This window comes from Aspergillus campestris (genome assembly GCF_002847485.1).
Source record: "Aspergillus campestris IBT 28561 chromosome Unknown P168scaffold_9, whole genome shotgun sequence".
NCBI lineage: Eukaryota > Fungi > Ascomycota > Eurotiomycetes > Eurotiales > Aspergillaceae > Aspergillus > Aspergillus campestris.
In genome coordinates this window covers 742079-769454 of record NW_020194344.1, presented here as the reverse complement: position 1 = coordinate 769454, position 27376 = coordinate 742079, and the positions used below count along the sequence as shown (strand labels likewise).

Here is a 27376-nt window from a genome sequence, read left to right as displayed (position 1 = left end):
AGAAGTTAATCTCGATCCTGAAGAGAAGAAGAGAAGAAGAAGAATGGGAAGAAGCAATAGAAAGAGATAGGAAGAAGAAGGGGACGAGCGAGACTACAAATGTAGGAACAGAATTTAAAGAGGTATATTATATGTTCTTTTAATCAGTCAGTCAGTCAGTCAGTCAGTCAGTCAGTCAGTCAACCAGTGAAGACAAGACGATAGTTAGTTCAATATCTAAATTGGGACGGATATATATATAGGTAAGGGATAGTTATGATGTTCCGGAGACTTTCAAGTAAGCATTAGGTCAATCGGTCCCTGTCGTTAACGGGACAGAGAGACTGATTATCCACTACCAATTAGAAAACATGCAACCAAGGGAATAAGGAAGCAAAGTGGTAGGGTTCTTTAACGGTTTTCCGACATTGCCTAAGTTGTGTTGAGCGAATATGGGAGCGGAGTGGGAGCGGGAAATGGGAGCGGGATGGTAATGGGAGGGGACGTTTTGTTCTTTTTTCTTATTCGTTGTTCTTTGTTTTTAAGAGAGAAAAAAAAATAGGAATATCGTTTCTAACCACACGCCCACAATGAAAGTAAGAGTTCTCTCGGTCCCCGCAAGACAGACCACTCTTCTTTTCCATCATAGTTCTTTATCACCATCCCCACATATCTCTTTTTACCAGGAGGAACGGAAGGAACGGAACAAAAAAAGAAAAGGAAAAGAAAAATATTTGTGAAGAGTCTGTCATGTCCTGCTTTTTGTGAACTCGAAAAAACTCCCCTCCCCCACACCAGCGTTCAACCCCGGTTTCCAGATTGTCCCTTGTCCGTCACGAGATTCCCGAGCCAGAACAAAGTTGAGACGTTACCCGACCATTAAAAACCCAGCGGAATTGAACGTTTACTTCCGCATCGAAGACGCCCGGCGCTTGCGGAGCTCGTCACGCTTGGCCTTCTCCTCGTGGACACGGTTGGCCAGGAGCTTGGCGTAGTCGTTGCTATATCCTTGTTAGTACAACTATAGTGTACAGAGAGATTAGAGGGGTCTTACGCAGCCTCGCGGGAGGACTCAGCGCGACGGCGCTTCAGGGCAATCCTGTGACGCTTGCGCTGCAGGCGCTGGGGAGTCACCAGGCGCTGGATCTTGGGGGCCTTGGTGGTCTCGGGCTTGCCCTCCTTGGTGACGGTACGGCGGATGACGAACTTGCGGACATCGTCCTTCTTGTCGAGGCCGAAGAAACGCTGGATCTTGGTGGCGCGCTTGGGGCCGAGACGCTTGGGGACGATGCTGTCGGTGAGACCGGGCAGCTCACCCTCACCCTGCTTGACGATGCTCAGGGCCAGGACGGCAAGATCGAAGTTGGTGATGGCTGGAGCAGATATCAATAACCTGTGCTATTTCGGTGATTTTCTCGGGGCGCACACTGCGATCTGTGTGCGATGGGGGCCAAACATACCACCACGGACGGACTTGCGCTTGCGCTCACCGGTGCGGCGGGGGCGGTAGCAGCTGTGGCCCTCGGCGAGGAGCAGGCGGGTACGGGTGGGAAGGAGAACTGGAAGATCGATGAGTTTCTGATACGGTGAATCTGTTGGTTCGGTCGGTCGATAACATACCACCCTGCTTCATGGGGAAACCTGAAGATTAATACTGTCAGCCAATGTTCCTTTTCGCGATCGTTTCGAAGAATGATTCCCATGATTCCACGGTCCACGTTGTTTCCTTGAACTCCTCCCTTCTTCTCCTCCCTCCCACGCACGGAATCATAGGAACCATTCAAGAAGAATAAAAGTGTTGATCCATCCGTACCTTGCTTGTCGTTACCACCGGTAATCTTGAGCAGATAGCCCTTGAATTCATCACCGAGCGAGTCACCGGCAATCTGTATCATTCAAAAAAAAACCCCAATCAGCCATTTGTCCCATTCATTCATTTCATCACATCGCCCATCACTCCTCGCAGTCGTGGTTGGATATTCATATCAAGGGAACTGACTTCGGTGCCCATGCGCTTCTCCATGAAGGGGCGGAGCTTGCGCTCATCATCGATCTCGACGATTTTCTGCGACCCATTGGCCGGGTAGGAGATGTTGAGCTTCATCTTGACGGAGTGGCGCGGTCAAGACGGAGGGCGCGGGTTTGTCGACAGGTCGAGGTGGTTCAAGGTCGTCTCGGGTTCTTCGTGGGATTTTTCGCTGGTGTGAGGGTTAGCGAGATTCGCCCTGTGTGGGCGGATGACTCAGCGGCGCTAGGCTGGTCTGGGAATCGGGCCGCTCGGTAGGGCTTCTTATGTCAGCGTTTACTAATACCTTATGTAATCAAATCATGCTTTGTTCCTCTCTTTGGTGACCACTTTTTGTGACTTGGACTTTCTTTAGGTTCAACCTCTCGATACAGAACGATCGTGATGGAATTGTACACCAAATGCCGCCATGGAGATACTATAATGTCAGCTATCTGAGACCAACGGCCAGGCCATCTCAACCATAAAACACCCCATCTGAAACACCCAAGGATATCAATTGGAGTCGCCAGCCAGCAACATCTCCCATCAACAACGAACATGAGACCAATACTAACTAACCCACAACCACCTCACCAAACAGCCGCATACAATCCAAAAATGGCCCCCGGTGGGGCAAATCCAAAGGACAAGACAAAGACGAGAAAGAAAGAAAAAGAAAAGCAAAGGAAAAAAGCACTTGCTGTCGTCGGTCTAAGCGACGCACGCCACCGAGCAAACCACTCCCACCACACCCTAGGGCCGCGGACCCGACCCGCAACAGCCGTCCTTCGTGTCTTTTGCCTTGCCTCTGGGTCTATCCTTGGATGCTCTGTTATTATTGCTATCGTCATCATTGTGGTTACTGTGTAGGTTTCAGCCTGGTGAGGCAAGCAAGCATGCATGCATGCTTGTCGGTAAGCATGATTAGCAGCAGATAGGTCCATTTGTGGTTGCAGTTGTGGTAATAGTAAGAGTAGTAGTAGATAAATATGCTTATTGTTGTTCCTTTTTACTGCTGAGACAAGACATCACAAGACCGTGTGACCGGGTTGTTCTCTCCCCCTATACAGAGTTACAGAGTACTCGTGGCGGCTGTGTCCCAAAGATAACAAGCATATCCCTAGGGGAATTCCTTCCTTGCAGAAGAGACTCGTGGCTCTGCAAGCCTTTGATATATCCGGGGAGGTCCTGGTTATGTCGATAGTGTTGACTCGCTGGCAGAGCTCATCTGTAGCTCTGCCTGCAGCCAGCAGGAGCTGGACACGAGGTATTGAGGAAACCTCATACTAAACTGCATCATCCTGGGAAGCCACGATCTGCTTTAAGTGAGCTTGGGTATCCGGGAGATGTCTCACGGGTGGACAGCAACTGATGCCCGGTGAGAAAAACGTGAGATCCTGGGAATTCGAGAGTTGTTTGTTCTTCCCTGGTGACTGATCAGGCAGATCCTAGTTGATAGGGATTGTCTCCAAAGGCTGTGCCTGTCGAAAGCTACGGTCACCCAATATCAGGCCAACTTGAGCATTGAAGCTTGTCATCAATCGTTAAGTCATCTGCACCTGCACAGGACCGCCGGAATACTTCCCTTGTCTTCAAGCACTGACCTGTCTGAGTCCGTCTGATTCAGGGAAACAATTCCTGTTTGATTTGTCTTACAATTCTTTTTTTTTTGTTCTTTTCTGGGACGTCATCTTTCTTTGTTTCTCCCCTTCTTTCAGTCTTTCTTTGACCGTCGCTTCTGACGTCCCTGTTACCCACCTGGGATTCTTATTTGGACCGGCTCAGCAAACCATCCTATCGGCTGAGAGTAATTTGCGCCAATCACACAACGTCGATTGATGGGACCGGCTCTGGGGAAGCCCGTCTGAACTGCGGCCTCGCACGTCCTTTGTCTCGAACCCTTTGTGCGTCGGTCCTTCCACGCCTTCGTGCCTTGGCGATGTGTGTCATCCTGTAATGACGCCGAATCTCTCCCTGGTCGCCTCCCCAGGTATTACCGTCGGTCATGCCGAGTAACCCACCGCCAGCCTCCAGGCCCCATGTGGCGGAATCAGCTTTTGTAATTCGTAGAGGGATGACAATGCAATGCGTTAGGGGTCCCATCTGAATAAGAATGGCTCTGCTGGGGGTCGGCTGAGCAATTACCAGCATTGTCGATCAATAGGGGCAGTTGACAAAGCGGTTGCAAAACATCAAACGCCAAACCTTTCCTAGTAGACAGTTCAGTCTTTTGCGAACAGAAAGCCCGCGGCTGCGGGAATAGATTGTTCAAAAAGTAGAGCCGCTGTGGCTGTGTGTCCGGCTCAGTGAGGCAGGTGACTGCTGGCAAATTGTATGAATGGACCGTTGCCGAGGCCATGGCCCGTGCAACTCGCCGAATAATCCAGAGGGGACCACACGGTCTTTGCGTCCTCCTTCAGGGGTGTCGGGCCTGTGGGAGAACCTACGGGCAGCCACCAGGAGCAATGGGCTACACAGCATGGAAGCCATCATGGAACTAGTTTAATCTACTGTTTCACGATCGAAACGACATGATGTATGTATTCGAGACCGACGTAGTAAACTGTCGGGCGAACCGAGACTGGCGGCGAGTTGAGGGACCTGAATGGTGACCTAGGATGGAGACGAGATCGACGCCGCTTGCGTCCAGTATGTGGAAGATGGGGAGCGGTAGTGATGACATCAGAGGGAGAGACCGTGTGAGCATCCAGAGACCTCTCTGCTGCGGTAAGATCCATCCAAGTCCACCGTGGGACCCATCGGCTCGATCTAGGCCACCCTTTTCAAAGGCAGGGTCTCGACTCTTTAGCAATAAGATGGACCTGGGCCCATCGAGTGATGGACTTGTCAGGACAGAAGAGTTCCATGGAAGCTCAGCAGTGACATTGAAGAAAAGGGCAGGGGGGAAGTTAAAATTTTTTCCCCTGCCCTCAATCAGTCCGTCAGGGTTAATGAAACATAAGCAATTGCCAGTCTGCGCCGCCCGGGGAAAGTGAGGCCGCTCTGTACGGAGTGGGAGATCAAGATCAACCCGTGGAGAAACTCGTACTAGGACCCAGCGGGTTTGGGCCCAACACAATCAAACACTTACTGAGAATGGGCAAAATGACAGTGACTAGTCACTCCGTGCTTACTCTAGAGACATTGATGTCTAAGACTTGGTTTGCGACGAAATGTGGTCAACAAGAGGACTCCACCAAACCAGACCAGCGCTTCCGGGGGGGAGTCGCAGAGGTGGAGATTCGAAAAGGGAAAGGTGGTATGTCTCATTGGGTATAGTCCGGTAATAAAATAGAATAAAAGATCAAAGATAAAAAAAGAAATCAAAGGAATAAAGTAAGATAATCAAAAGAAAGGGGGGCAAAGAATAAGGGAAAAAAGAAAGGAAAGGTGAGTGAGACCTGGGGCACCCATCAGGTTCGATTGCAACGTGATTGTGGGGGGGGATCGGAATGTGATCACCGACCGGTCGATCGCATCGCCAGGATTGACAGGGGGTTGTGGGGTTGGAATTGAGAGGAGAATTAGAATTAGGATTTTGGAATGGGATTTGACGTTAGGGTTCCTGCAACATCAACGTGTCAGTACCGGAATTCGGATAGGTCAGAGGAGGGAGAGGAAGATGGTTTTGAAATGAGCTGCTTTCTAGGGAGAAGTTCTTAGGCCGGGGGGTTCTCTGGATGGGCGATAGCACTACCTCTCAGGCTCTTACAGTCACAGTCCAGGAGTGGCCAGCCTTTCTTTTCTTTTCTTTTCTCTACATCCGTCTCTCTCTCTTTTCTTTTCTTGACTTTTTTTTTTCGTTTTCCAGTTCATACCTATTTGTGGGTTTCTTTTGGTTTTTGGTTTGGTTTGATTTGCTTACATCTACTGATCTGCCTCCAGTCGTATTCATAGTGTTGGTGGTGGTTGTGGTGGTGGTTGGGGGGTGTTCCGCGCTAGCTAGATCAGGGTATACCGTCTGCTGTAGCCGGGAGGTGCCTCCATGCGAGATGGATATCCCAAGTTGGTTTGATGATTGATCATGCTTCCCTTCGTTCAATATTGTCTTTCCATTCGTGTGAAGGAGAGAAAAAAAAGAAATCCCATCCAATTTGCTTCTTTCTTTGTTTGATACCCATGGGACGGGACCAGGTGATCCCAAGTTAGGCAGGTGTCAGTGTGGCACACTAGCCGGTGGATCCCCCGGGGAGTGTGCCTGGAGCAGTGATTGGTTTGGGGGAGACTACGGCACACCGCATGCGGGCGTCCAACAGACAAAGGAACCAAGTTCAATTAAATGGAACTTCACTTCAAACAACTTGGAACAATAACCCTCCCTCTAGCGCTTGGGACGTCAATGAGTCTGGACTCTAGACTTGTCCAGGTAGTAGCCGCATTACTAACTGTCCCTAGTACTTACCCAGTAAGGTACCTACGACTGTTACTGCTCCTCCCACTTTTACTAGGTACTGCTACCACTCCCACCACTACTAATACTACTAATACTCCTAATACGGAGTACTACTACTACCTACCAGTAACAACCTTGTCTCTCGTTCCAAAGGTACCGTAAGACACCAACCCTTCAGGCTTATCCAGAGGTTCAACATGGTATGGTGGCATTCGTCTTCTCCTGTCCCCTTGGATCCCTGAACAGGATCCTTTCTTCCATGGTCAAGGTTGAGGGTCTTTTTTCCGACCTCCTTTACCAAAGGAACGGCCAGTCCATCCCTCCAGGTTCCATCCTGTTCCATTCATCGTAGTCTGGGGTGGGGGGAGGGGGAACGAGTGGACGTGTATCATCCAGAACAAAGAAAGGAAACACCGTAGAAAAGGAATAAAATAAATGAAATAAAACTAAAAAAAATCAATCAATGGTACCCAGGGCTAAACCTGGATTGCCTGCAAGGCCAGACTAATATGTGGCTCCAAAGATAGACTTATAACAAAGCACTTGAAAAGCCAAATCCCGGCTTCATCACGTTCGTCCTCAGTCCTGGTTGGTTCGGTTTGCCTGGTAACAACTACTATCACCAAAGACAACAAAAAGACAAAGAGATCGCTGAAAGAAAAAGAAAATAATCCTAATTATCATCACTATTATTTTCAGGGAAAATTAATTAAAGAAAGACCAGAACATATTATCGAGGAAAAAAGAAACCGAGAAGAAGAAGAACTATCAGAATTGATCGTCTGCTTTCTGTTTCCTGAGCCTCTGGGTTTCTGAATCATTTCAGAAAGGAACATCCGCCCCTCTTCTCTCCTCAAATAGAGCACAGAAGGGAACAAGAGAGTATTGCAGAAGAGAGACGGAGAGCAAAGAAACGAAATAAACCCAAACAAAGGAAGAAAGAAAGAAGAAAGAAAGTGTGGACAACCGACAGGGCACGAGGATCAATCTGGCGATAACTTTATATCTGCTTTCTTTCTTTTCTTTCTTTCGGTGACTTCGCCTCTTCGTCTTATCCTAGCAGCGCCAAATCATCTTCTCTTCTCTTTCTCCCTCTCGCCTTTTTCCATTCTCTTTCATCCTTCGGATGTTCTCCTCTTTCAGCCCACCCGCCGCCGACCCAAGAATCGTTTAATTTCTTCTTGCCTGCTTCATAAATGTCTTACGATCGAGTGCTCCCCAAACCGCCCGCTTTCCATTATGACTCTCAAGTCACCCTGTCTCGACCGACTAGCAATCTCCTCGAGCACAAGATCATGAATGACGACCTCACCAAGATGTCTGTGATGGATCATCGAAGAGATACTCCCGCCGTCGGAGCTTCTTGTCGCTATGTGGCCGACGCCCTCCCCCAGGTCCATCTCTCCTCTCTCAACCGGGCCAAGATCGCTTTGAATAAGATCGCTTCCACCGCGCCCATCGACCCTCAGAGGTCCACGGAGCCGGGGTTGGCCCCCCAGCTGGCCCTTCGAGAGCGCTCCTCGGTCTCGGAACGCTCCTCCTCCGCTAGCCCTACCAAGAGGGAGAGCGAGACCAAGTTCTGCCTGTGCCAGCCAGATCCGAAGATTCCCAGACCTCGAAATGGCAAGTTGCCCAAATCTCCACCGCACGGCGTCCTGCCATCTTCTAACACTCATTCCCACAGCCTTCATCCTCTATCGCCAACACTACCAAGCGGCAGTCGTGGCTTCGAACCCGGGACTCGCCAACCCCGAGGTCTCCAAGATCATTGGCATCCAATGGAGGAGTTTGCCCCAAGATACCAAGGATGAGTGGAAGAAACTCGCCGAGGTAGCTCACCCCAGATTTCGGGCTGGTCCCATGGTTACGTCAAAGACTAACCCTCACTAGGCTGAAAAAGCCCGGCATCAACAGCAATATCCGGAGTACCGGTATCAGCCGCGCCGTTATGGACGAGATGGCAGCTCTCGAGGCACGAGTTCGGGGATCAGCCACAACCCCAACGGCTCGAGTGTCTGCAGTCGGTGTGGTGGCCGAGTGATGAACCCGCCCGTATCTCCGGACGCCATCTTCACCCCAAATGGGTCCACGAGCTCGAGCGCTTCGTCGGCGACTCCAGAGGCGGCCACGGTCCGTAATTACCACTGCCGGACGACGGATGCAGAGCGTGTCCCGCACCCGATCAAGGTCGAGACGGCGAAGGTTGAGACTGATGGGGGCCATCATGCGTCTCGGCAACGCCAGTGGGAGGAGAACGGAGCTCGATCCCCAGACTCGAAGCGTCGACGTTTTAACCCCCAACCCACCTTCAAATCGAATTCCCATCGTGATAGAAGCCCGAGACCCCGTACCCGATATCCCCATACACCCCCCGCGGAGACGTCCCGCCGAATTATCGAGGCCCACATCACACCTTTCAAATGTGGCAGCCGCCTCGACCGCTGCGTAGTGCGCACTCAGGCCCACCGCATGATCCCAGCCTCACGCTCCCTCCCCTGCAAACGACCGCGACGACTCCCAGTGCCATGACCCCAGTCACCCCGTTCCCCAAAGAAGGGTCGAGCGTTGAGGCGACAGTGATGACGATCCCGTTCCTCAACAAGATCAAGGTTATCTCCAAGATTGCACCCCCGCTGACCCCCTCATTCCGGGAAGGGGCCGCTCAAAGACGGGGTGCCGTGATCGCTGTGGAGGGACAAGATTCGAAGCTGGTGAACGCCATGGTGGAACATCTGAACCACGTGCTGCAGAAAGAAGGCAAATATCAACCTCGCGTCTTCCCCGGACCCAAGGTGCCGACGGGGGAGAAATACGCGGAGCCCAACCAAGCGGGTCATGGTACGGTTGACTACATCCATACGATCTCGGGCTGGAACACGGTATCCAAGGACATTGTCCGCTTTGTCGCACCCGAGCTATCAGAAACGAAGTCGGTGGACGGGGAATCTGCAACGCCCGGGATGTCCCCAAGACCATCATCCCCAAGACGGCAGATATGCACATCCGCTCGCCGTCCCAGTCGAGCGACAACGGGTCGGTATCAGCGGGCTCTTCCTCGGGAGCAAGCACGTGTTTCGTTCCCGTCGCCCTCGTCCCTCAATATCAGCTGACGACGGCGGATTTCTTCGCCTGCTCGGTTCCCCTCAATGACTCGTACGCGGTGTTGGACCACTGGCAGTGGATGGCATCCCTGTGGCGGGGATGCGTGGGGGCCGATATCACCGTCTACATCCGGGACTGCGAGAGAGAGGAGTTGGACCGGTACGGGGGAAACCCCGTCGAGGTGCGTCTTCAGGACGCACGGACTGTGGTGCTACGTCGAGCTGCAGGGTCCACGCGGGACCTTGACGAAAAGGCCCTGAAACGTGTTGGATTCGAAATTGAGTTTTTCCTCTCCCAGTGATGGGTGGGTTGGTTCGATATTATTCCTTTCTTGTCTCTATTTGTGGACGTTTTTTTTTTTTCCTTTTTTTCTTTTCTTTCTTTTCTTTCTTTTTCCTTTTACTATTTTCTTATTTTTGGCGTTAAGATCTGTCATATATGGGATGGTTTTCTAATTGGTGAGTAGCCCCCAATCTGTCCACAGAGTTGGGGGTAGGGACATATACTCATCAGATGGTGGATGGGCGTTCCCGCCAGATATATTTGCGGAATCAGGTTACTGCTACTATTATTCTCTACCGTTTGATGTTCAGGACAATTTGCGTCAAAAATAGGGTCAACTTGATCTACAGTGAAATATACAATGAATAATACAACTCTTTGTGAGAAACACTTATCATTTAATCTGTTCACAATGCAGTGCAGCAGTATGTATGTCAACTTTACATACAGTCCCCCATCCTAGTGCTATGTGAGTGTCGATCCCTGCTTGGCACAGGCCATTAACTCTGCGGTGGAGCCTGGAGAGCGGTCAGAGCCCCAGCCCAATCAAGCACGCTAGACTGCGGGAGAGACCCGTGCGGCTTATCAGACTTCGGGGGTATCCACTGATTGCGCCTCGTCTTTCGCGACAGCCATCTGCATCAATCTTCTTCGCTCTTTCTTCCCCTTCCATCATTTTGGTCTTTTTGACACATATATACCGAGATTCTTTTGCATCTTGGTTTGGATGACCCCTCTGATGGTGAAGGCGATGTGAAAGCTTTTGGCCAACAACGATGAGTGGAACTTTCTGCGCCGCAATGGATCCTGCTGGTCAGGATAGCCCTCCCCACGCAGCAATGGCGCTTGATGGTGATGGGTATGGGCCTGCACTTGTATATGGTTCTGGGTCTGTTCTGCCAAGTGATGGCACTCCTAAGGTGTGTTTTCAGTCTACTTCGCACCGCCTACATTGCTTTCCGTTGAAGTGCACAATGGGCATCGCATGCGTCTGGACTGGTTAATTGATGGTTATTCTCTCTTAGATCATTAAGTTAGGTACAAATGATACCATGTCCATGGATCATAGCGATACCCCAATGGCGAATACCCTCGAAGCCCCTCTCCCCGGATCGTCAACGGATACCGTGGAATCCTCTACGCCGGCGACCTCGTTATCGGAGCATGGTCCCACACCAGACTCTTCCGCTGAGAGCCCCCAACCCATCAACGATGGTATTGAAAGTCTCGATAACTACATACCCGCGGGCATTTTGAGACGCATCGCAGGAGACGATCCCCACACCACTTTAGCGTCAGCGGCAGACAATTTTCCTTACGCAGAAGTGGTGAACTTGGAAGGTCACCGTTGGATCCGGACAACCGTCCATACATACCAGGACTATTCACATATGTGCTATGTCCGTGTGTATGTCTTACCCGATGACGTTGGCCGCAAGGCCATCCCTCGATCGAGCTCGTCATTGAGGCGCGCTTTGAAGGTCGTCATGGCGAGGGTGGATTCATCGGTTGGAGCTTGGCTGGGGGAGTCCTATTCGGGGGAACTATCGGACAAGAAATTGTCTGCCAGTGCGGAGGACGAGTCGATGTGGTATATTTTCAATACCCTGCGGGATCCGGAGCCTCGGGTTGAAGAAATGAAGGACTTATATGGGCGGAAAGCAATGGAGGAATTGCTTGCGGGGTCTGTTGGGGGTGAGGCTGAGACGGGGCAGGATCTCGGCGTACTGGGCCTCAAAACACCCCTATACCCGTACCAGCGCCGTTCGGCTGCTGCTATGATACAGCGGGAGGTTCAGCCGGCTCAGATGTTGGATCCTCGATTACAGGCCTTTTGCGGCCCGACGGGCCGGGTATATTACTATGATAAAGAAGAAGGCAGTATTGTGCGTGAGAAGCGGATGTATTCCGAAGCTTGTGGAGGTAGGTGTTTTGCCGTTAGCGAGGTCTTTCCTGGAGGTTATCTAATGTTTACTAGGAATTCTCGCAGAGACCATGGGCTGCGGAAAGACGCTAATCAGTTTGGCGGTCATCATGGCGACACGAGGCCACTTCCCCAGGATCCCGCTGGAGTATCAGGAGACAGAGAACGTCGTACGCCAGAAGACGGGGTCTCTAGTCGAGATGGCCGCAGCCGCAGCCGGTCGATTTTCGCTGCCGTGGAAAGCCCACTTCGAGACCGAGAGATTCTACGGCTCCAACTACGACCGATGTATCAAAGCATGCGAAGAGCACCGCGGTTCATATATTGTCCCGCCTCCACCGGCCCGGCATACAGGCCGCAACGGAGTGGCCTATCCCAGGCCGCCACCGCTCCATCTTCGACTTAGCTCGGGGACATTGATCATAGTGCCGCCCAACCTTGTAAACCACTGGCAGAAGGAGATCGCGCACCACACGGAAGGACTGAAGGTGCTTGTTCTTCGGGATAGTTCAGACGTGACGCCTCAACCAGACGAGCTTTTACAATACGACATTATCCTGTTTTCTAGGGTTCGCTTTGAAAGGGAGGCAGGGGAGGTGGTTTACAACCACCGTATTTCGAACAGGCCTGAAGATTCCCCCTTGACGAAACTCCACTGGTTACGTATCGTGGTCGACGAAGGCCACAACGTTGCCGGCCACGGCCAGCGGACGGTAATGATGCACATTCTGGCTCAGCTGCACTTCGAACGTCGGTGGGTCGTGTCGGGAACGCCGTCGAGCGGACTGTACGGAGTTGAAGTCAGCCTTGCATCGCACGAGACCAACATGAGCGACACGGACCTAGGAGAAGCCACGACAGCTGTCCTACGAGGAAGGAAGAACACGGGAGGTGCCCTAGCAAGCGAGCTCAAAGACCTAGACCGATTGCGACTCATAGTAGTCGAGTTCCTCGACGTCAAGCCGTGGTCCAACTCCCGTGCTAACGATCCCGCCAACTGGACAAAATACATCAAACCCATCGGGGAAGACGGGAAGCGCAAGAAAGCACCATCGCTCCGCTCGACGCTGCAGGGCATTGTCGTCCGACACCGCATGGACACCATCCACAGCGAGATCCCGCTTCCGCGACTGTACAACAAGGTCGTGCGGCTTGAGCCGACGTTTTTTGACAGGCTGAATTTGAATCTGTTTATATTCGTGATTGCGGTCAACGCGATCACGTCTGAGCGAAAGGATCAAGATTACCTGTGGCACCCGCGTAATAGGAAGCATCTCAGCCTTCTGATCAGCAACCTGCGAGCGGCAGGGTTCTGGTGGGCTGGTTCTGAGGCGGATGTCCCTGGGACTATTGATACTGCGTTGAAGTATATGGAAAAGAACAGAGATAAGATGACGGAGCAGGATATAGTTTTGCTGACAGACGGTGTACGGATCGCGCAGAGGGCGATCTCCAGCGAAAGCTGGCAGGCGTTTAGAAAGTACCATGAACTAGGAGTGTTCATTAAAGGGTTCCCGTCCCACGCTCGGAGCATGTGGGCACTGAACCAAGCGGAATGCGACAGGGAGCCGCTGCTCATGGGGATCTCCCAGGCACGGGATGCCCAAAAGTTTGTCACAGGACACTTAGACAGTTTTGATCCGGCAGAAGGTCTCGCAGGCGCAGGCATCAAAGTCCGACGCAAGCTCGCGCAGCGCGAGAACAACACCTCCGACACAGCAAGCACGAAGAAAACCACACCCGACAAGCCCATCAAACCCAAGACATCCAAAAAATCATATACCAAAGGGCTCACCAAAACCCTCCCCCCCGACTCCCCCCTCGCATCAACAAAACTAGTCGCAACAGCCTCCGCCAAACTAACCTACCTCCTCAGCCAAGTCCTCGCCCTACACAAAGCAGAAAAGATCATCATCTTCTACGACAACAACAACTCCGCCTTCTGGATCGCCGAAGGCCTCGAACTCCTCGGCATCGCCTTCCGCATCTACGCCAGCACACTCAAACCCGCCCAGCGCGCCGAATACCTAGAACTATTCCGCGAGTCGGAAGACATACGCGTCCTCCTAATGGACCTACGACAGGCCTCCCACGGCCTCCACATCGCAAACGCCTCGCGCGTCTTCATCATAAACCCCATCTGGCAGCCCAACGTCGAAAGTCAAGCCATCAAGCGCGCGCACCGTATCGGCCAGACGAGACCCGTCTTCGTCGAGACGCTCGTCCTCCAAGATACGCTCGAAGATAAGATGCTCCGGAGGCGGAAAGCAATGTCCGACACGGAGATCCAGCACGCAGAGCGCGATCTTCTCGACGATAGTACCATGAGCGCCATCATCCAGGACGAGCATTTCCTGCCTCTGCCGGAGGACGACTCAGCCGGGTGGGCCTTGTTGACGGGAGACGAAACACCGGGCCTGTTTGACCGCCACGCGCTTCCCCTCCCGGATGACCACGACGATAAACCCACGCCTAAGCCTAAACATGTACCCAAACCCAAACCCAAACTCCCGACACCAAAGCGCACCCGTCTTCCAGACGCGGAACCAGACCTTCTTACCCCGTTAAAACGCCGCCGTTCAGCGAATGTCCGCACTCACGTGTCTCCCGCGGGGATCGTAATGGAGGGTCCTCCGCCAGCGGCGCGCATCCGCTCGCCTGCTCCACAAAGTTCAGGAGCGGGTACTATAGTAAAGGATGAGAGTATGGACAGTCCCCCGCGGACACACATTCACTCACCTGCTGCGCAGTCCTCCAGCGCGGAAGCGTCTACTACAGTAAATGATAAAAGTATGAACGGCGTTACTGACACTGCTCGTCCGGCCGAAAGACCGAAAAAGACGGTCTCTCTGTTTGGGGGTGGTAGACCGGGGGATTGATCTATTGATATAAACGGGTTGGGTTAGTGTAAAATAGTATAGTATGATACCAGGCGTCATTGATTATAGGGACATATACGAATATTCACAAGAGATAATTGCACATTTAAAATTACATGGGTAGGTTAATCTACACTACAATCAAATAGAGTATAGACATACAAAGTGGAGCAGGCATGCAACAACGGCGCCGATCCCGATCACGTGTGGGGGTGGATTATACGTAGCATCAACTCCACAATATTTTTAATCGGACAACTAGCGTGATATTACATCACGCGTATCGCAACAGTTTAATCTTACTTCAACTTGTGGATCAACAGGGCCGTTTCGCTCGTGAGTGGATAAGAATTGGATCGCATCTAGTACTATCGCTTGGGACGTGCTTGACAGTTCAACCTAGACTGCATGCATACTATTAGTGGGTGGTATCAAGTCAAGGTTGGGGCAAGCAGCAGCAGCAGCAGCGACACCGATAGCATTGACTAGTCCATACTCCTCTACGCACAAAGTGCATATCAATCCGCACAGATAAACCCACCCAAACAATACAGAGAAAAAACGGCACCTGCGAAGCTATGGCAAACATAATCGGCATCTCGGGCCCCTCATCCAGCGGCAAGACGACCCTCGCCCGCTTACTGCAGCGAATCTTCAACGGAGTCCTCGATGACACCACTACTGGCCAACCCCCCCAAAATAAACAATCTCTCCGAACATTCATAATCCACGAAGACGACTTCTACAAACCCGACGATAGGTACATACTCCCCACCCGCATCCCAACCAATCATTTCAAACCAAACCAACCAACTAACAACCCCAGAATCCCATACACAACAACCAAAACCGGCCAAACCATCCAAGATTGGGACACCGCATCCGCAATCGACATCCCGCTCTTCACAGCCTCGCTGGCGTACGTGCGCGCGCACGGTAGCCTCCCACCGCGGCTGACCAGCATCCAGGACCAGAATGAGGTGAGGGAGTCGGGGGTGGCTGATGATGTTGTTGGTAGGTTGAGGGGGGATGTGCGGAGGCGGTTATTGAGCGCTTTATCTACTTCTTCGTCGGAGCAGCAGGGGGGAGGAAGGGCGGGAAGAGAGGGAAGGAAGGAGAGAGTGGTTGTTTTTCTCGAGGGGTTCCTGCTGTACGGTAGTGCGGATGAGGCTCGGGTGCCCATGCCGATGCGTGACGTGCATGCGCATATTGATGTAGGGCTTTTCTTGCCTGCGCCGTATGATCGCGTTAAGGAGAGGAGGGAGAGTCGGACGGGGTATGCTACTATTGGGGCGCAGCCGGATGTTGTTCCTGCTGTCGCTGAGGGAGGAGAACAAGGTGGTGGGGAGGGCAAGGTTCATGAGGGAGAGGAGCTCCACGAAGGAGAGGCATATGAGCCGCCGCAGAACTTCTGGACGGACCCCCCTGGTTATGTGGATGATGTTGTTTGGCCGCGGTATGTCCGGGATCATGCGTGGTTGCTGCTCCCTGAGGGTGGGGAGGGAAGGTTTACAGGGGAGGAGGGGGATGAGGAGTTGGTGAGGCGCGTTGGGCAGGGTGTTGATGTGAGGTGTGATGCTGGGGTTGTTGTTGCGCCGGGGAGGGGGGAGAAGCCTATGGTGGAGGTGTTGGAGTGGGTTGTTGAGGAGGTGGTGAGTTATTTGCTTTCTTCTGGTGGTGCTAATTAGATTTTGTAAGATTTTAGAATGCTTGATTAAGAATTGCTAAGCGTGTTAGACTGCTGGGTACATGTTCCGTCTTTTTTTCTTTTCTTTTCTTTTCTTTTCTTTTCTTTTTCCATTTTTGTTGGTTCATGATGTCCTAACAGCGTTGCTGCAATGCATCAAGCATCTAGATCAGGACCCATCCATCCGAGCCAGTAGTCAAGCCTGTCTCTTAGTGACAACGGAGCTGCAGTACTTTCCGTCTCAGCGTTTGCATTCGACTCCCCTGATGGGGCGACTGGCTCGGTTCGTATCTCCCCTGGTTCAACCGTATTTGGGATTCCATCACCTGGTTCAACAGACACCTGATCGGATTCTAAATCCAGAGTGAGATCTTTGAGAAACGCGTACGTCTCCGCCGACTCATTCTCGCTGGACAGGAGTGCATCCGTAGCAGTGCTGCAGGAAAACGTTAAGCTGGTATGGTACTGGTCTACAGCACAGGCACCGTCATGACAAACGACTGCCCTGAAGTAGAAGAGGTTGAGCAAAACTGCGAGCCAAAAAGTGATAACTAGTAGGCACACGCAGAAAGCCACCAGAAGCAGCTTTTGATATATCCCTAGCGGAATTGACTCGTCATTTGTCTGAGAGAAACCACCGAGTCCAAGTGTTATCTCGGAGTCGGTAGATGAAGGCGGTCCATGCAATTGGCGGATGGGATTGGGAATGGGTCTTTCATCACCTTCAGCCTGTCCAAATTCAGTGCCATTGTTGTCAACATGTGATAGAGGGTCGAGTTCTGTAAGTTTATGCCGAAGTTCGTATCTCTCCTGTTCATACGGCCCGGTTGTGGCCGGGAAGACTCGCGGAAGCCAGCTCATAGCCTGTCTGATAGGTGCTTTGACCGTCCATGCAAGGCAAAACAGACCCAAGTCTCGTGGCGAGCAAATAATCTTGATATGCGAGACACCTATGCAGGGATTGTCGGGAGTCGGGATGTGAACTACTTTGAGACCCTCGGTCTGGGCTTCTAATTCGTATTGGAAGGTCCCCTCTGGGCCGCCGTCTAGGTCGAGATAAAACGAACACTGTTCCGCCCAAAAGCAGCGATGATGCAACTTGATTGAACACACTGCGTGGTATTGCACCACCAGATTGGACTGTGCATCTTGGGTTCCGCCTGCAGTGGGATCAACACGGCAAATTGCCCTGATTTCTTGTTCTACCGTAAATTCCTGAATGCCGTGGGATTTCGAGTCACGGAGTCGCAGAGAAATGACGAGATCGCCGTGGCTAATGAATTCGGCAAAAAAGCAATTCTCCACAATCTCGTACCTCTGGAGGTTCCTAGTGTCAAACTCAATGCCTTTTTCTTCTGGGATGAGAAAGAGAAAGGTTCCATTGTCTTCGGGTGTGGTCTGGGGAAGTCCTGGTATCAACAACTCATGCCAGCCCCTTAGGCTACTTTCTTTCAAGAATATAGACACGGTGAGGGTGACTTTGTAGACTGCTTGTCTCCCATTCCTGGGACATTTCAGATAGAGGATTCCGTCTCTTGTCTCCAGGTGGGGTTTAGCCGTGGCGGTTTCGATGCGGGAACCTTGGAACTTCGCGGCCACTTCCGGAACCACTGTGCGAGATAGAGACGGGACAGAAGCCAGCGTATCTTCCATACTAGGCTGGCCAATGGCTGACGGTAACTCAGATAAACTAGTAAGGGCCTTTGGCGGAGAAGTGCCCAAGACAGCCTGTTCCTTGACGTCACTGTCTTCTACATGGCGTTCATCACTCATGCCATGAGGATCTTCCCCTGATGACGATGACGCGCAAGCAACCGATCTCTCCGGCATCGCCAACCTAGTCCGAGATGCAGGCTTCGGGATCATACTCGGCTTATCGACAACCCTTTCATCCGAATGGCCCGAGTGCGTCGACTTCATACTCTGAGCACTCCTCGGCCTCGAACCAGCATCAGGGTCAACGAGTGCCATTTTGCCTTTGTGAGAAGTATCCTTCTTATCACCGGACTCAGTATCAGAAAGAAACGCATCATGGGCCGTTCTTTTCCCCAGACGCGGCGAGTTACCGCCATATTCGCCTGGCAAACCAGCGGAAAGACCAGAGGAGACGTCAGGGTACGATTGTGAGTCTTCACAGGGTCGTGGACATTCCTGAGACGAACCCTCTTGAGCATCGCGACTACCCAACGACGGACTATCACTAGGACCGTCATGTTCTCCCAGGCCACCCGCGAAAACAGTCGTCTCCCGATCGCTGTCATCCGCGTCATGCGAGAACTCAAAAAGCGGGCTCTGGGGGGAGGGTTCGTCAGGTTGTCCTCCACTCTTATTGGACTGAAGGAGCACGGAGGTTTTGATGGCCAGTAGCCGCGCATTTCCCGTGTGTAACAGCGGGAGCTCCCTTCCCGGAAGACATTGGACCTACAACCCAAAAAGACAGGGGCCGTGTTAGGTGGTGGCTAGGGAGTATACTGGTATGGGGTATCCTACCTCGACGGAAATCTTCAGATCTGCTGGCTGGCCTAGATCACCAGACCATGTCCCGCGAATCTCGAGGTCCTTACATTCTAGGGTGCTACCGCGAGATTCCTCGGCTGGGTTGTCTGCCATCTCGTCTGTGGTGTTTCCTGCCGCGTCGTGGAACGAAGAGGACGCGATCCTATGTGAGAGCGGATGAATTAGAAGATAAGGAGTCAGGTAAGAGGATGGCTAGGGCGAGTCATGGAATGGCAAGTAAATGTGAAGGGAATGGCATGAATAATGAGGAAGGAAGTGAAGTATCAACCGGCCAGGTAAATTGATTCCACTTCACGCGTGGTTGAATCCTCAGGCAACCTGGACCTGCCTGGTTTGTTTGCTAGACACCTCAGGGTGCACAAACCTGTTATAGCGGCTGACCAATTTACCCTCTGGCTACGTACGCAACACCCTCGAACAAGAATTATAGATGGGTGATAAAATTACCATCTAATATGCGAGCCACAAGCAGCCCAGCCTGTCGGCCGCCATGTAACTCGCAAGTACGGATACAGGAAGGGTAATATGTACAGGGGAAAACCAAAACGGCAAGAACCAAAACCCCCATAAGCAAAGCAAAGAACGCAACCAGCCGTGAGACGGATATCCCTTTTATGCCCCCTAGGCGCCATGTATCCCCCGAGAGCCACCCATTCTGTTCCCAGAAAAAGACAAACACCCACCCCACAGTCTATTCCGAAACGAAACGATCAAACCCAGAGTAAGCCATCCCACGCATTCCACCGTCACCCCGGGAGGGGAAAAGATTGGACAAGAAAGGAAATCAAAAGGAAAAGGAAAGCAAAAAGAAAGAGGGGGAAGAATAAAGATGAAAAGCGGTCAACGAAGTAGAAGAGGGAAAGGTCGGGGGCCTCAGCGGGGTGTTGTTCCATTCGATGAACCCGGAGGATCGAACGTTTGCCCCTGGGCATACCGCTCTGCCTCGTTGCCCATGGGCTGCGATGGAAGGATGGGAGTCGCCGCTTGAGAAGATGGTTCGAAGTAGCCTCGCGCCGTCGAGCCATTGGTCCCCTGGGGGTAATTGCGATTCCGTTGTAACGGAGGAAGGATTGTGGAACCCGCTTGGTACTGCGATCGAGGGTAGCCCTGCATCATCGCGCCTGTCGAATCTGCTGTCTAGAGATCCACCAATGTCAGTACCTTCTCCCGAGGGTGGTACGGGTCGGCAAATTACATACCGGTGTGTCCGACGGGTTCACCATCCCCAGCGACTGCATCGTGGCCTGTTGACTGGAGCGATGCTGTACCCCTGGATCCTGCATCTGAGGTACTTGTGCCGGTGATAGCCCGTATGGCATCTGCTACGTCGTGTTAGTGACCTGTCGTGGGGAGCAAGACGATCGTGTGTCTTCAGACGGAAGGCGAACGTACCGTGTAATCTGGAACGCCGGTGTGCCCTGTGGCATACCCTGGCATCATAGACGTGGGGTAGGCCCCTGGTTGATTTGGATACATTGCTGTGGTCTGCGGGTAGGCGTCCATCTGGCGCATACGCCCGTCACTATCGTAAAGACCGCGACTCCCAAAGTCCACCGACGTGCGCTGGCGCTTGACTGGTCCGCTGTAGTACGTGTAGTCTCGCCCTGCGGCTGGATACCCGCTATAGGTAGCCCCAGGCATTTGCATCGACGAGCGATCCGGCGACCTAGGTACCGCCTGGGGGTATTCCTCAGTCCGAGGGATGGTCCGTTTGCTGCGTAGATCTGTTAGCCCTGACCCGTAGGTTTGGCAACTCTCGCCGTGAACTCACATCAGCGTCCGCGGCTCTTTTCGAATGCGCAGTTTAACACCCTGATCGGCAAACGACCGCGACAGGAACGTCGATTCCGCCATCCCAGGAAAACTCTTGGGGGGCGACACTAAGAGATTCGTCAGTGCCCACTTTGACTGGAGCTTGAAGAGTGCCCATCCTCACCGGTGAAACGATCCGAGATGGTCGATTTCAGGTACGTCACAACTTCCCTATTGGCACGGTACGGTCAGCTCTGGTTTCCATGGTCTGCTCGACTTTCGCGGTCTGCTTGAATTTTCCCTTCGTTCCAAAGGTGGGCTTCCATCCTCTCAACGCTCTGCCAACCAGAGGGGCTTGGAGTTACGTACTTGCGCATTTCGAAGAGAGTGAACTTGAGCCGGAAGTCGCCTTCGATCTTGATCGACAAGTCACCAAAAACGAAGAAACCTCCATCTGCGCCGATCTCGTCAGTTGGACTGCGCCAATTTCCCGAAGACGTGAAGCCGGTCTGCTGGCGGCTCAACTCACCGGTGTTATCCACATCCTTCAGACGGTGCAAAGACGACACCAGAGTCCCCGTCAAAGTGGTGGACGGGGAAACGGGAACTGGAGAATCGTCTGAGGAGTCATAGAGGCTGCAGCACATAAAATAATACGGACTCTGGAGGTAGTGCCTATCCGCAGCGGTCAGTGACCCAAACTCCCATCGCACTCCGTCCTTGACTATGGGGACCTACTGCGCGAGATAGGTTCCTTCCTCTTTGACCCGGATCTGCACAATCGGCGGCGGATCAACAGGCTTACGTTCTGCGACGCGGTCAGCCACCGGCTAGCTCATTACTGCGCAGATCGCCCGGTTCCGCGCGCACCGCGGCCGGTCACTCACCTTTCTCCTTCCCACCAGCCACGCGCGCCCGCGACGGCTGCTGGCGGATGATCAGATCAAATTCAGAACTGGGGATAACATGGTCAGTGGGAAATCCGGAAAAGCTGAGTAAGAACTGAAGCCATCGGGGGTGATGCGCGAGGGAGCCGACGGATCCCGTCCTTGACTTACCCTTGAGGATCGCGAGCTAGAGAGGCGTCCGGGAACGTCGACGCACTCATCAAGGCGAGATGTGAGGCACGAGAGCCAAAGTGAACGGAGCCAGAGAAACCAAAATTCGGGATATTGGGTCAGACGCCCACAGTCGAGTGAACCAAGTATGAGTCGAACGGGGATCTTGCCAGGGGGAGCAGCGTTGGGTGGAAGGAAGTAAATTGGGGTAGATGGGACAAAAGGAAAGCGGGAGGTTTTACAACTGGGAAAGGGTAACGAGGATGGAATTCTTGGAACCTCCCGATCAAACTTGTGGTTCAACGACACACTAGAAGGAGGAATGATACACAGTGGGGTTGACGGGAATAGAGGAACGAGGAAGATGGGAGGCTGGGAGAGTGGAGGGGGAGGAGAGGGGGGGAAGGAAGAGTGTAGGTTGATTTGGGGGTGTAAAAAGTGGTGGTTCACGATGAGCACAACGGTATGATCGATTAGTGAGGTGAGTAGTAAGGCTTAGTGACCTTTCCTTAATTGAGGAATGACCAGAGAAAGCTCTCGACCAGGACGGAGTGGTTTCCAAGGTGGAGACAACGTGGGAATGAGACCTTGCAGCTGCCACAGTAAGGTTGGGAAGCTTTGATCATCCAGATCGAAGCGATGGGTACGAAAACGGCGACCAAGACTGAAAGAGGTTGACTTGGGAACTCGAGTCGAATGAAGAGCAGTTTGGCGGTAGTGTCGTCAGAATGCAAGCGGCAAGAGCCCAGCCGAGCACGGGGGGGGGGGTTCCAGACAAACCTTAGTCGGATTGTAAAAAGTCTGGTTAAGTCGCCCGTCAGGTTCCAGCAAAGAATGTTGGTTTAGGGAACTTGGTGAAGAAGTTTGTTTCCAATGAGGCCCAATTTGGTTGTTGCAAGTAGTATGAGGTGGAGGATCTTTTCTTTCTTTTTTTTCTTATCTTTTCTTTTTAGATCTTTTTTACCCTTTTATTTTATTTTTTTTTTCCCTTTCCTTTTTTTATTATATTTAATATTTTTTTTCTTGTCTTTCTTTGGTTCTGTTCCCTCTCTTTCTGGTCCGTTGAATTGGATCGATGATGAAACGTAGTCGTTCCAAAGAATTAATTATTCACCAGTCCCCTCTGTGGTGAAAATAATAGTAAGAGTAATAAATGATAGTAATAGGAACCAAACCCAGTGAATGGTACTCTCCCGACCGTGAAGAGTGACTTGCCTTCCTTCTTTTTTCTCTCTCTTTTTTCTTTTAATAGACTCGAGAGTTCAAAGGCGAAAAGTGAAGAAGGTAAACCTAAAAAATCTCCAATCAGAATTCCAATCCAATCAGCGCTCAGAAGAAGTCGAAAATAATAATAATAATAATAATAAGACAAAAGGCCAAGGTATAGAGGTGGAATCGGCCGACAGTCCTATGACTGCCTAATAAGTCGAGGTGTGGCGGGATAGACGACCGCCCGGCGATAGGATAGGAAGGCAGACCAGACGGTAGCTGAACGATGGGTCAATCAATGTCGCCTCTTGCCAATTGACACGCCTGTGACGCACAGAGGGTCAACTCAAGAGGGAGGCAAAAAATAAATGTGGAAAAAATAAAATAAAAAAGAATATAAAATATACAGAAAAATATTGAAGGGAAAAAACGGAAAGGAAAAAAGACTTCTAAGCCAATGTAAAAAAAAAATGATTTAGGGTATAAAGAAGAGGGGAACAGAGAAAGAAAGAAAAGATTTACTGGAATCAGAGGCGACAAGCCCAGCTGACCGGTGGAGCTGTACCAGAAGAAAAAAAAAAAAAGGCAGAACCGGCCAGTTTTCGGCCGTCAAATGGTGTCGTTACCAGCTATGGTCGACCACGGTTGAGAAAGCGGGCTAAAAGGTGCAAGTGGTATCAGTCTTGACGATCCGACAGGAACCGTGACAACATCAGGATGATGCGCACACATCTGGAGGCTCCCCAGACTTGTCCGGGGGGGGAGACGGTTTATACCAGATTCAGTTGGGCCACCTGCGCAAGCCCTAAAGTCTATACTTTCTTTTCTCTTCCAATGAGGGTGGAGGATTGTGATGGGGTGATGGAGGATCGTATACGGGTGTACTCCGTATGTATCTGAAAGACCCTCTCTAGGTAGGCGTCAAATTTCCAGGTCAAATCACAGCAAATCAGATCAAACCAAATCGAAAAAGGACCCCCGCAAGGGAAACCGCGTTTGCGGTAAACCAGCAATTGCTTCCCCGAGCAAACCCCCAATAACCCACCCCAATCTAAGGGTAACGGTTTGTGGCCTCGTGCGGCGGAGATGGGACCGGTTATGCAAGTGATGGTACTAGGTTGACCCGTAACGATGCCAGGCACCACCTAGATGATCTCTTGTCCCTTCTTCTTCCAGTCCTTTTTGTCCTCTTTCCTTTTTTTGAAAAGGTGACAAACCCCCCTTCGTCCTTTCCGGACCCAGACGGCAGAAGAGGAGACAAGGCCGGTTCGGGGACTGGTCGGTGCGCACCCTAAACAATTCAATTAGAAAGTGGTCTCCATAATCGAGTCATGGATTATTATCATTCGCGTCATTGGATGGGATCAGAACCCATGAGAAAGCAGATGGGAATAAGCTCATTATTCTGATCATGATGACCATGGACGAATAGGATAGACATGGACCGAAACAAAGGCCAGTCAGGACATACCTTTGATTGAGTAATATGATAGATAATGTGAGAAAGAGGAATGATGATGATGGTCAGACTCCGATTGAGTGCTTAAACTTTGATCGGCTCTTTGTGCTCTTTGTGTCTGGCTGGTCCAGTGGTCACTCTGGTGAGAGGAGGAGGGGGAGGAGTAGGGAAAGGGACCCTCATCCGTAGATCCTTCTGGCTTTCCTGCTCCCCTCTCGGCTCTTCTCTCAACCTCCTGCCTACTAGTCAAATGTCAGCCTTCTTTCTTTATCTTCCTTTCTCATCATCGGCATCATCCTCATCATCATCATCCATCAGCATTATCATCTTCGTCATCCTCTTCTTTTTCACCTTCCCTGTCTTGGCTATCATCTCGACGAATGCTCTGTAATCGATCCAGCCATGCAGACACCTCCCTAAAGCGTAGGAGGGCTTCCCCGTGCAATCATAATCACAACAAAAACAGCAAATCAAAGGTCAGGGAATACGAACCGTGTCTCTCTTCTCTTCCCTCCGTCTTTCTCTTATGTCATTCAATTCGTTCCGTGGTTTTTCGGCGGGATGCGATCCAAGGACGCAGGTCACGGTCACTAGGGAAGCTGTCCAAGGCTCCTTTCCAGGCCCACTCGGTATTCGTTAAACCTGTTGTTATCAGTTGCAAAAGCATTCAATCAACTCGGATCCAGTCGAGTCTTCTACTTCCTTTCCGGCTTCTCCTCTGGACTCGAAGCGCCCTCCGTGCAATCGTCGATGCCTCTTAGAGCCTCTCGGAGGGTTAGGTCAAGAGGCGAAACCCGGAAGTTGGGAATAGGGCAGAGTGGTCAAGGTCATCAATTAGGAAACAGTGGAAAACGGTGACACTACCCATCCCAGTCGCGTCGTCTTTCGTTTAGACTCCTCTTGGGCTTCGGATTTGAAACGCCCTGCGCGGTAGCCGTGCGACACACGCCAGTGCTTCTCACTGAATAATAGACGCAACCCCGCAAAAAGAAGCACAATATCTTCGCTGAGAACACTCGACGCTGTTGGATTTTTCAGGCGCAATCCGAGTCGCTATAATGCCACATTAATTCGGGGAGGATGGTCATAAGTACTTTGTGCTGTGATTCTAGGACATTGGCGGGAGCGTGCCTCTATTTCAATGTGCGGTCGTGGATGCAGGTCTGGCTGGAAAATCCAGCCTTTTAGCTGCTGCGTTCTAGCGATCTAGTTCGATAGATGCATCACATTGTCTGGGTTCGTGCCATGCAGGTTACATAGACAGCGTCTCCCCACACGCTCCTTGACTTCAAGACCGTTGTGATGAGGAGGCCTCGGCTTGCCATGCGTGGATGAGAAGGAACTCACCCGTCAGGAGGGGCCGGGGTCTGTCGAGGATCGGGTTAATAATGGCTTGGTACGCCACACGAAGTGGGCTAACATGCACGATCTTTTTTTGGGAAAGACGATCGTCGCGAGCCTTGCTTGGGGTCTCTCACAGGCTTAGGTGGATTCGATTCAATCATGAAGAGCTAACCTTACTTAAGTAGTGCTGGTCATTTCGTCGGACTACGCTTCCTCGCGTGCATGATACGAGGCCCTTAGTCTCTCACGCGCAATTGGGCGTTACGCTTCCATTCCCTCGTACCATACCGCGACTTTTGTCGCGGTCGCCCCCCGTCAGATACACCATGCTGCACCTCGGGCGCGTACGGAGCCTGGGACTTAATTGGTGGCAGCTGCATCTCGCCGCATCTCGCCGCATCATCTGCGGAGCTACGAGCACCATAAGCCCGGAACATGGTCCTTCGCATTCTTCAAGCAAACATTCAGCCTGTTGCCTGGTTGGAAAGGCAGATTTATGCCAAGCACTGCGGAAAGGATTGAGGTTCTGTTTTTGACTCTCTCGACAATAGCCCGATGCGACTCGTCTTGCAGTCCCACGGGGGTGTATGTGAGCAGGACCCGCAAGTAACGAGCCACCATTGATTGGCGTAACCACGCAAGGGTGATCCAGATTCATGTCGAATTTTGTCAGGGCCTGGTGATGGCTAATGGTGGTTCCGACCAGTGGACCTGCAACATAACAGGTCACCCCGGCGCTCCCTGAAGAGAGGGGAACAAAAAGTCAAGAAAACTAGGGGGAGAAGAAAAGAAGAGAAAATGAAAAGAACAGAAAACTCAACCAAAGTAAAAAAAAAAAAAGACAAGAAAAGAAAAGAAAAACGAAGAACGAAGAACAACAGGAATAAAAACAAGAGACCAAAGGCCTTTCGCCTTCAGGCAGGTACGGTTGGTTTGGAGAATGGGTTTGGCCATTGAGACTAAATCCTTGAGTCGATTCCATCATCCAATCATCCATGGAAAAGAAAAGGAGGGAGGGGCAAAGAAGGAAAAAAAGAAAAAAAAGGACAACTGACACTGGTCGATAGTCAGTCTTTGCATACTCATCACTGACCATGATCGGCCATACCCCGAAGACCTGTCAGCATGAGCCCGGATACTACAGACGGACCAGACAACCAATGGCTCGAAGATAATGCCACGTTTCGTCGGCGTAATGGGTGGGAAAGCTCTTGAGTTGAGGCAATTGAACGCCCATTATCGTTGCTCCCGAGGGATCTTGGTAAAGTGGTCAGGTACCTGTCGCACCGGACACTCAATCATACAAACCCGCTGGAACCCAGGGACATGCCGCCATTTGCTGAGAGCGCTAGCAGTATGTTTGGTCAGAAAGCGATTCGACCCGATACTGCTACGGCCACCGGTTGCCCAAAGAACGAGCGCGAAGCCTTTGCTTCTCTTCTCCCTCTGTCATTTTTATCCTTTCTCCACTCTTGATTTGAAATCGAGAAGGGAACAGGGCAGGGGAGGGTGAAAAGTAGGTGGAAGGATTCAGAAGCACCAGACAGGACCGGGTGGGTGGACGAAAAGAAAATTCCTTGCTTTCTTTCCCTTTTTTATTTTTGGTTTTTTAACGGGCCTGGCTCTTTTCGTCCTTTTACATATCGGTGGGGGTCGAACAGGTGCTGCACAGTGAAGTGTCCGTCGGGCTTAGCGGTTGCCTGCTCGTCTAAAACTAATCGGGGGAGTGACACTTCCTCCGTCAATGACAGCCGCCCTTCTCCATTGTGAACCGAACTCTCGA

At 51.6% G+C, this 27376-nt stretch overlaps 4 protein-coding genes across 4 annotated transcripts; 2 read left to right on the top strand and 2 right to left on the bottom strand.

Annotated features, from left to right (window-relative positions):
- Nucleotides 1–685: 685 nt before the first annotated feature.
- On the bottom strand, nt 686–2126 carry P168DRAFT_291767 (40S ribosomal protein eS6). Its single transcript, XM_024837468.1, has 6 exons — nt 1979–2126; nt 1793–1865; nt 1600–1620; nt 1440–1538; nt 1034–1352; nt 686–980 (listed from the first exon to the last, which is right to left on the bottom strand). Exons 1-6 carry the CDS (start codon nt 2081–2083, stop codon nt 884–886), a joined length of 714 nt encoding a protein of 237 aa, XP_024691224.1. The 5' UTR covers nt 2084–2126; the 3' UTR covers nt 686–883.
- A 5450-nt stretch (nt 2127–7576) lies between these two features.
- Nucleotides 7577–9783, top strand: P168DRAFT_320184 (putative HMG box transcriptional regulator; the record flags this gene model as incomplete). Its single annotated transcript, XM_024840344.1, has 5 exons — nt 7577–7956; nt 8009–8210; nt 8271–8706; nt 8760–9218; nt 9269–9783. 5 exons carry the CDS (start codon nt 7577–7579, stop codon nt 9781–9783), a joined length of 1992 nt encoding a protein of 663 aa, XP_024691223.1.
- Nucleotides 9784–10909: 1126 nt separating this feature from the next.
- On the top strand, nt 10910–16311 carry P168DRAFT_256187 (uncharacterized protein). The gene is made up of 4 exons (XM_024834506.1): nt 10910–11687; nt 11743–14400; nt 15144–15327; nt 15394–16311. Exons 1-4 carry the CDS (start codon nt 11156–11158, stop codon nt 16253–16255), a joined length of 4236 nt encoding a protein of 1411 aa, XP_024691222.1. The 5' UTR covers nt 10910–11155; the 3' UTR covers nt 16256–16311.
- A 3333-nt stretch (nt 16312–19644) lies between these two features.
- On the bottom strand, nt 19645–21631 carry vosA (the record flags this gene model as incomplete). Its single annotated transcript, XM_024838261.1, has 10 exons — nt 19645–19908; nt 19971–20090; nt 20164–20485; nt 20543–20651; nt 20708–20754; nt 20893–20977; nt 21053–21198; nt 21262–21331; nt 21411–21478; nt 21582–21631. 10 exons carry the CDS (start codon nt 21629–21631, stop codon nt 19645–19647), a joined length of 1281 nt encoding a protein of 426 aa, XP_024691221.1.
- Between the last annotated feature and the right edge of the window lie 5745 nt (nt 21632–27376).

Coding starts and splice junctions, on each gene's coding strand:
- P168DRAFT_256187 (XM_024834506.1), top strand. CDS start 11,156: ATGTGCTATGTCCGTGTGTATGTCTTACCCGATGACGTTGGCCGCAAG. Junction 11,688..11,742: donor GTATTCCGAAGCTTGTGGAG/GTAGGTGTTTTG, acceptor AATGTTTACTAG/GAATTCTCGCAGAGACCATG. Junction 14,401..15,143: donor AAAGGATGAGAGTATGGACA/GTCCCCCGCGGA, acceptor GCACCTGCGAAG/CTATGGCAAACATAATCGGC.
- P168DRAFT_291767 (XM_024837468.1), bottom strand. CDS start 2,083: ATGAAGCTCAACATCTCCTACCCGGCCAATGGGTCGCAGAAAATCGTC. Junction 1,621..1,792: donor CGGTGGTAACGACAAGCAAG/GTACGGATGGAT, acceptor ATTAATCTTCAG/GTTTCCCCATGAAGCAGGGT. Junction 981..1,033: donor GAGTCCTCCCGCGAGGCTGC/GTAAGACCCCTC, acceptor ACAAGGATATAG/CAACGACTACGCCAAGCTCC.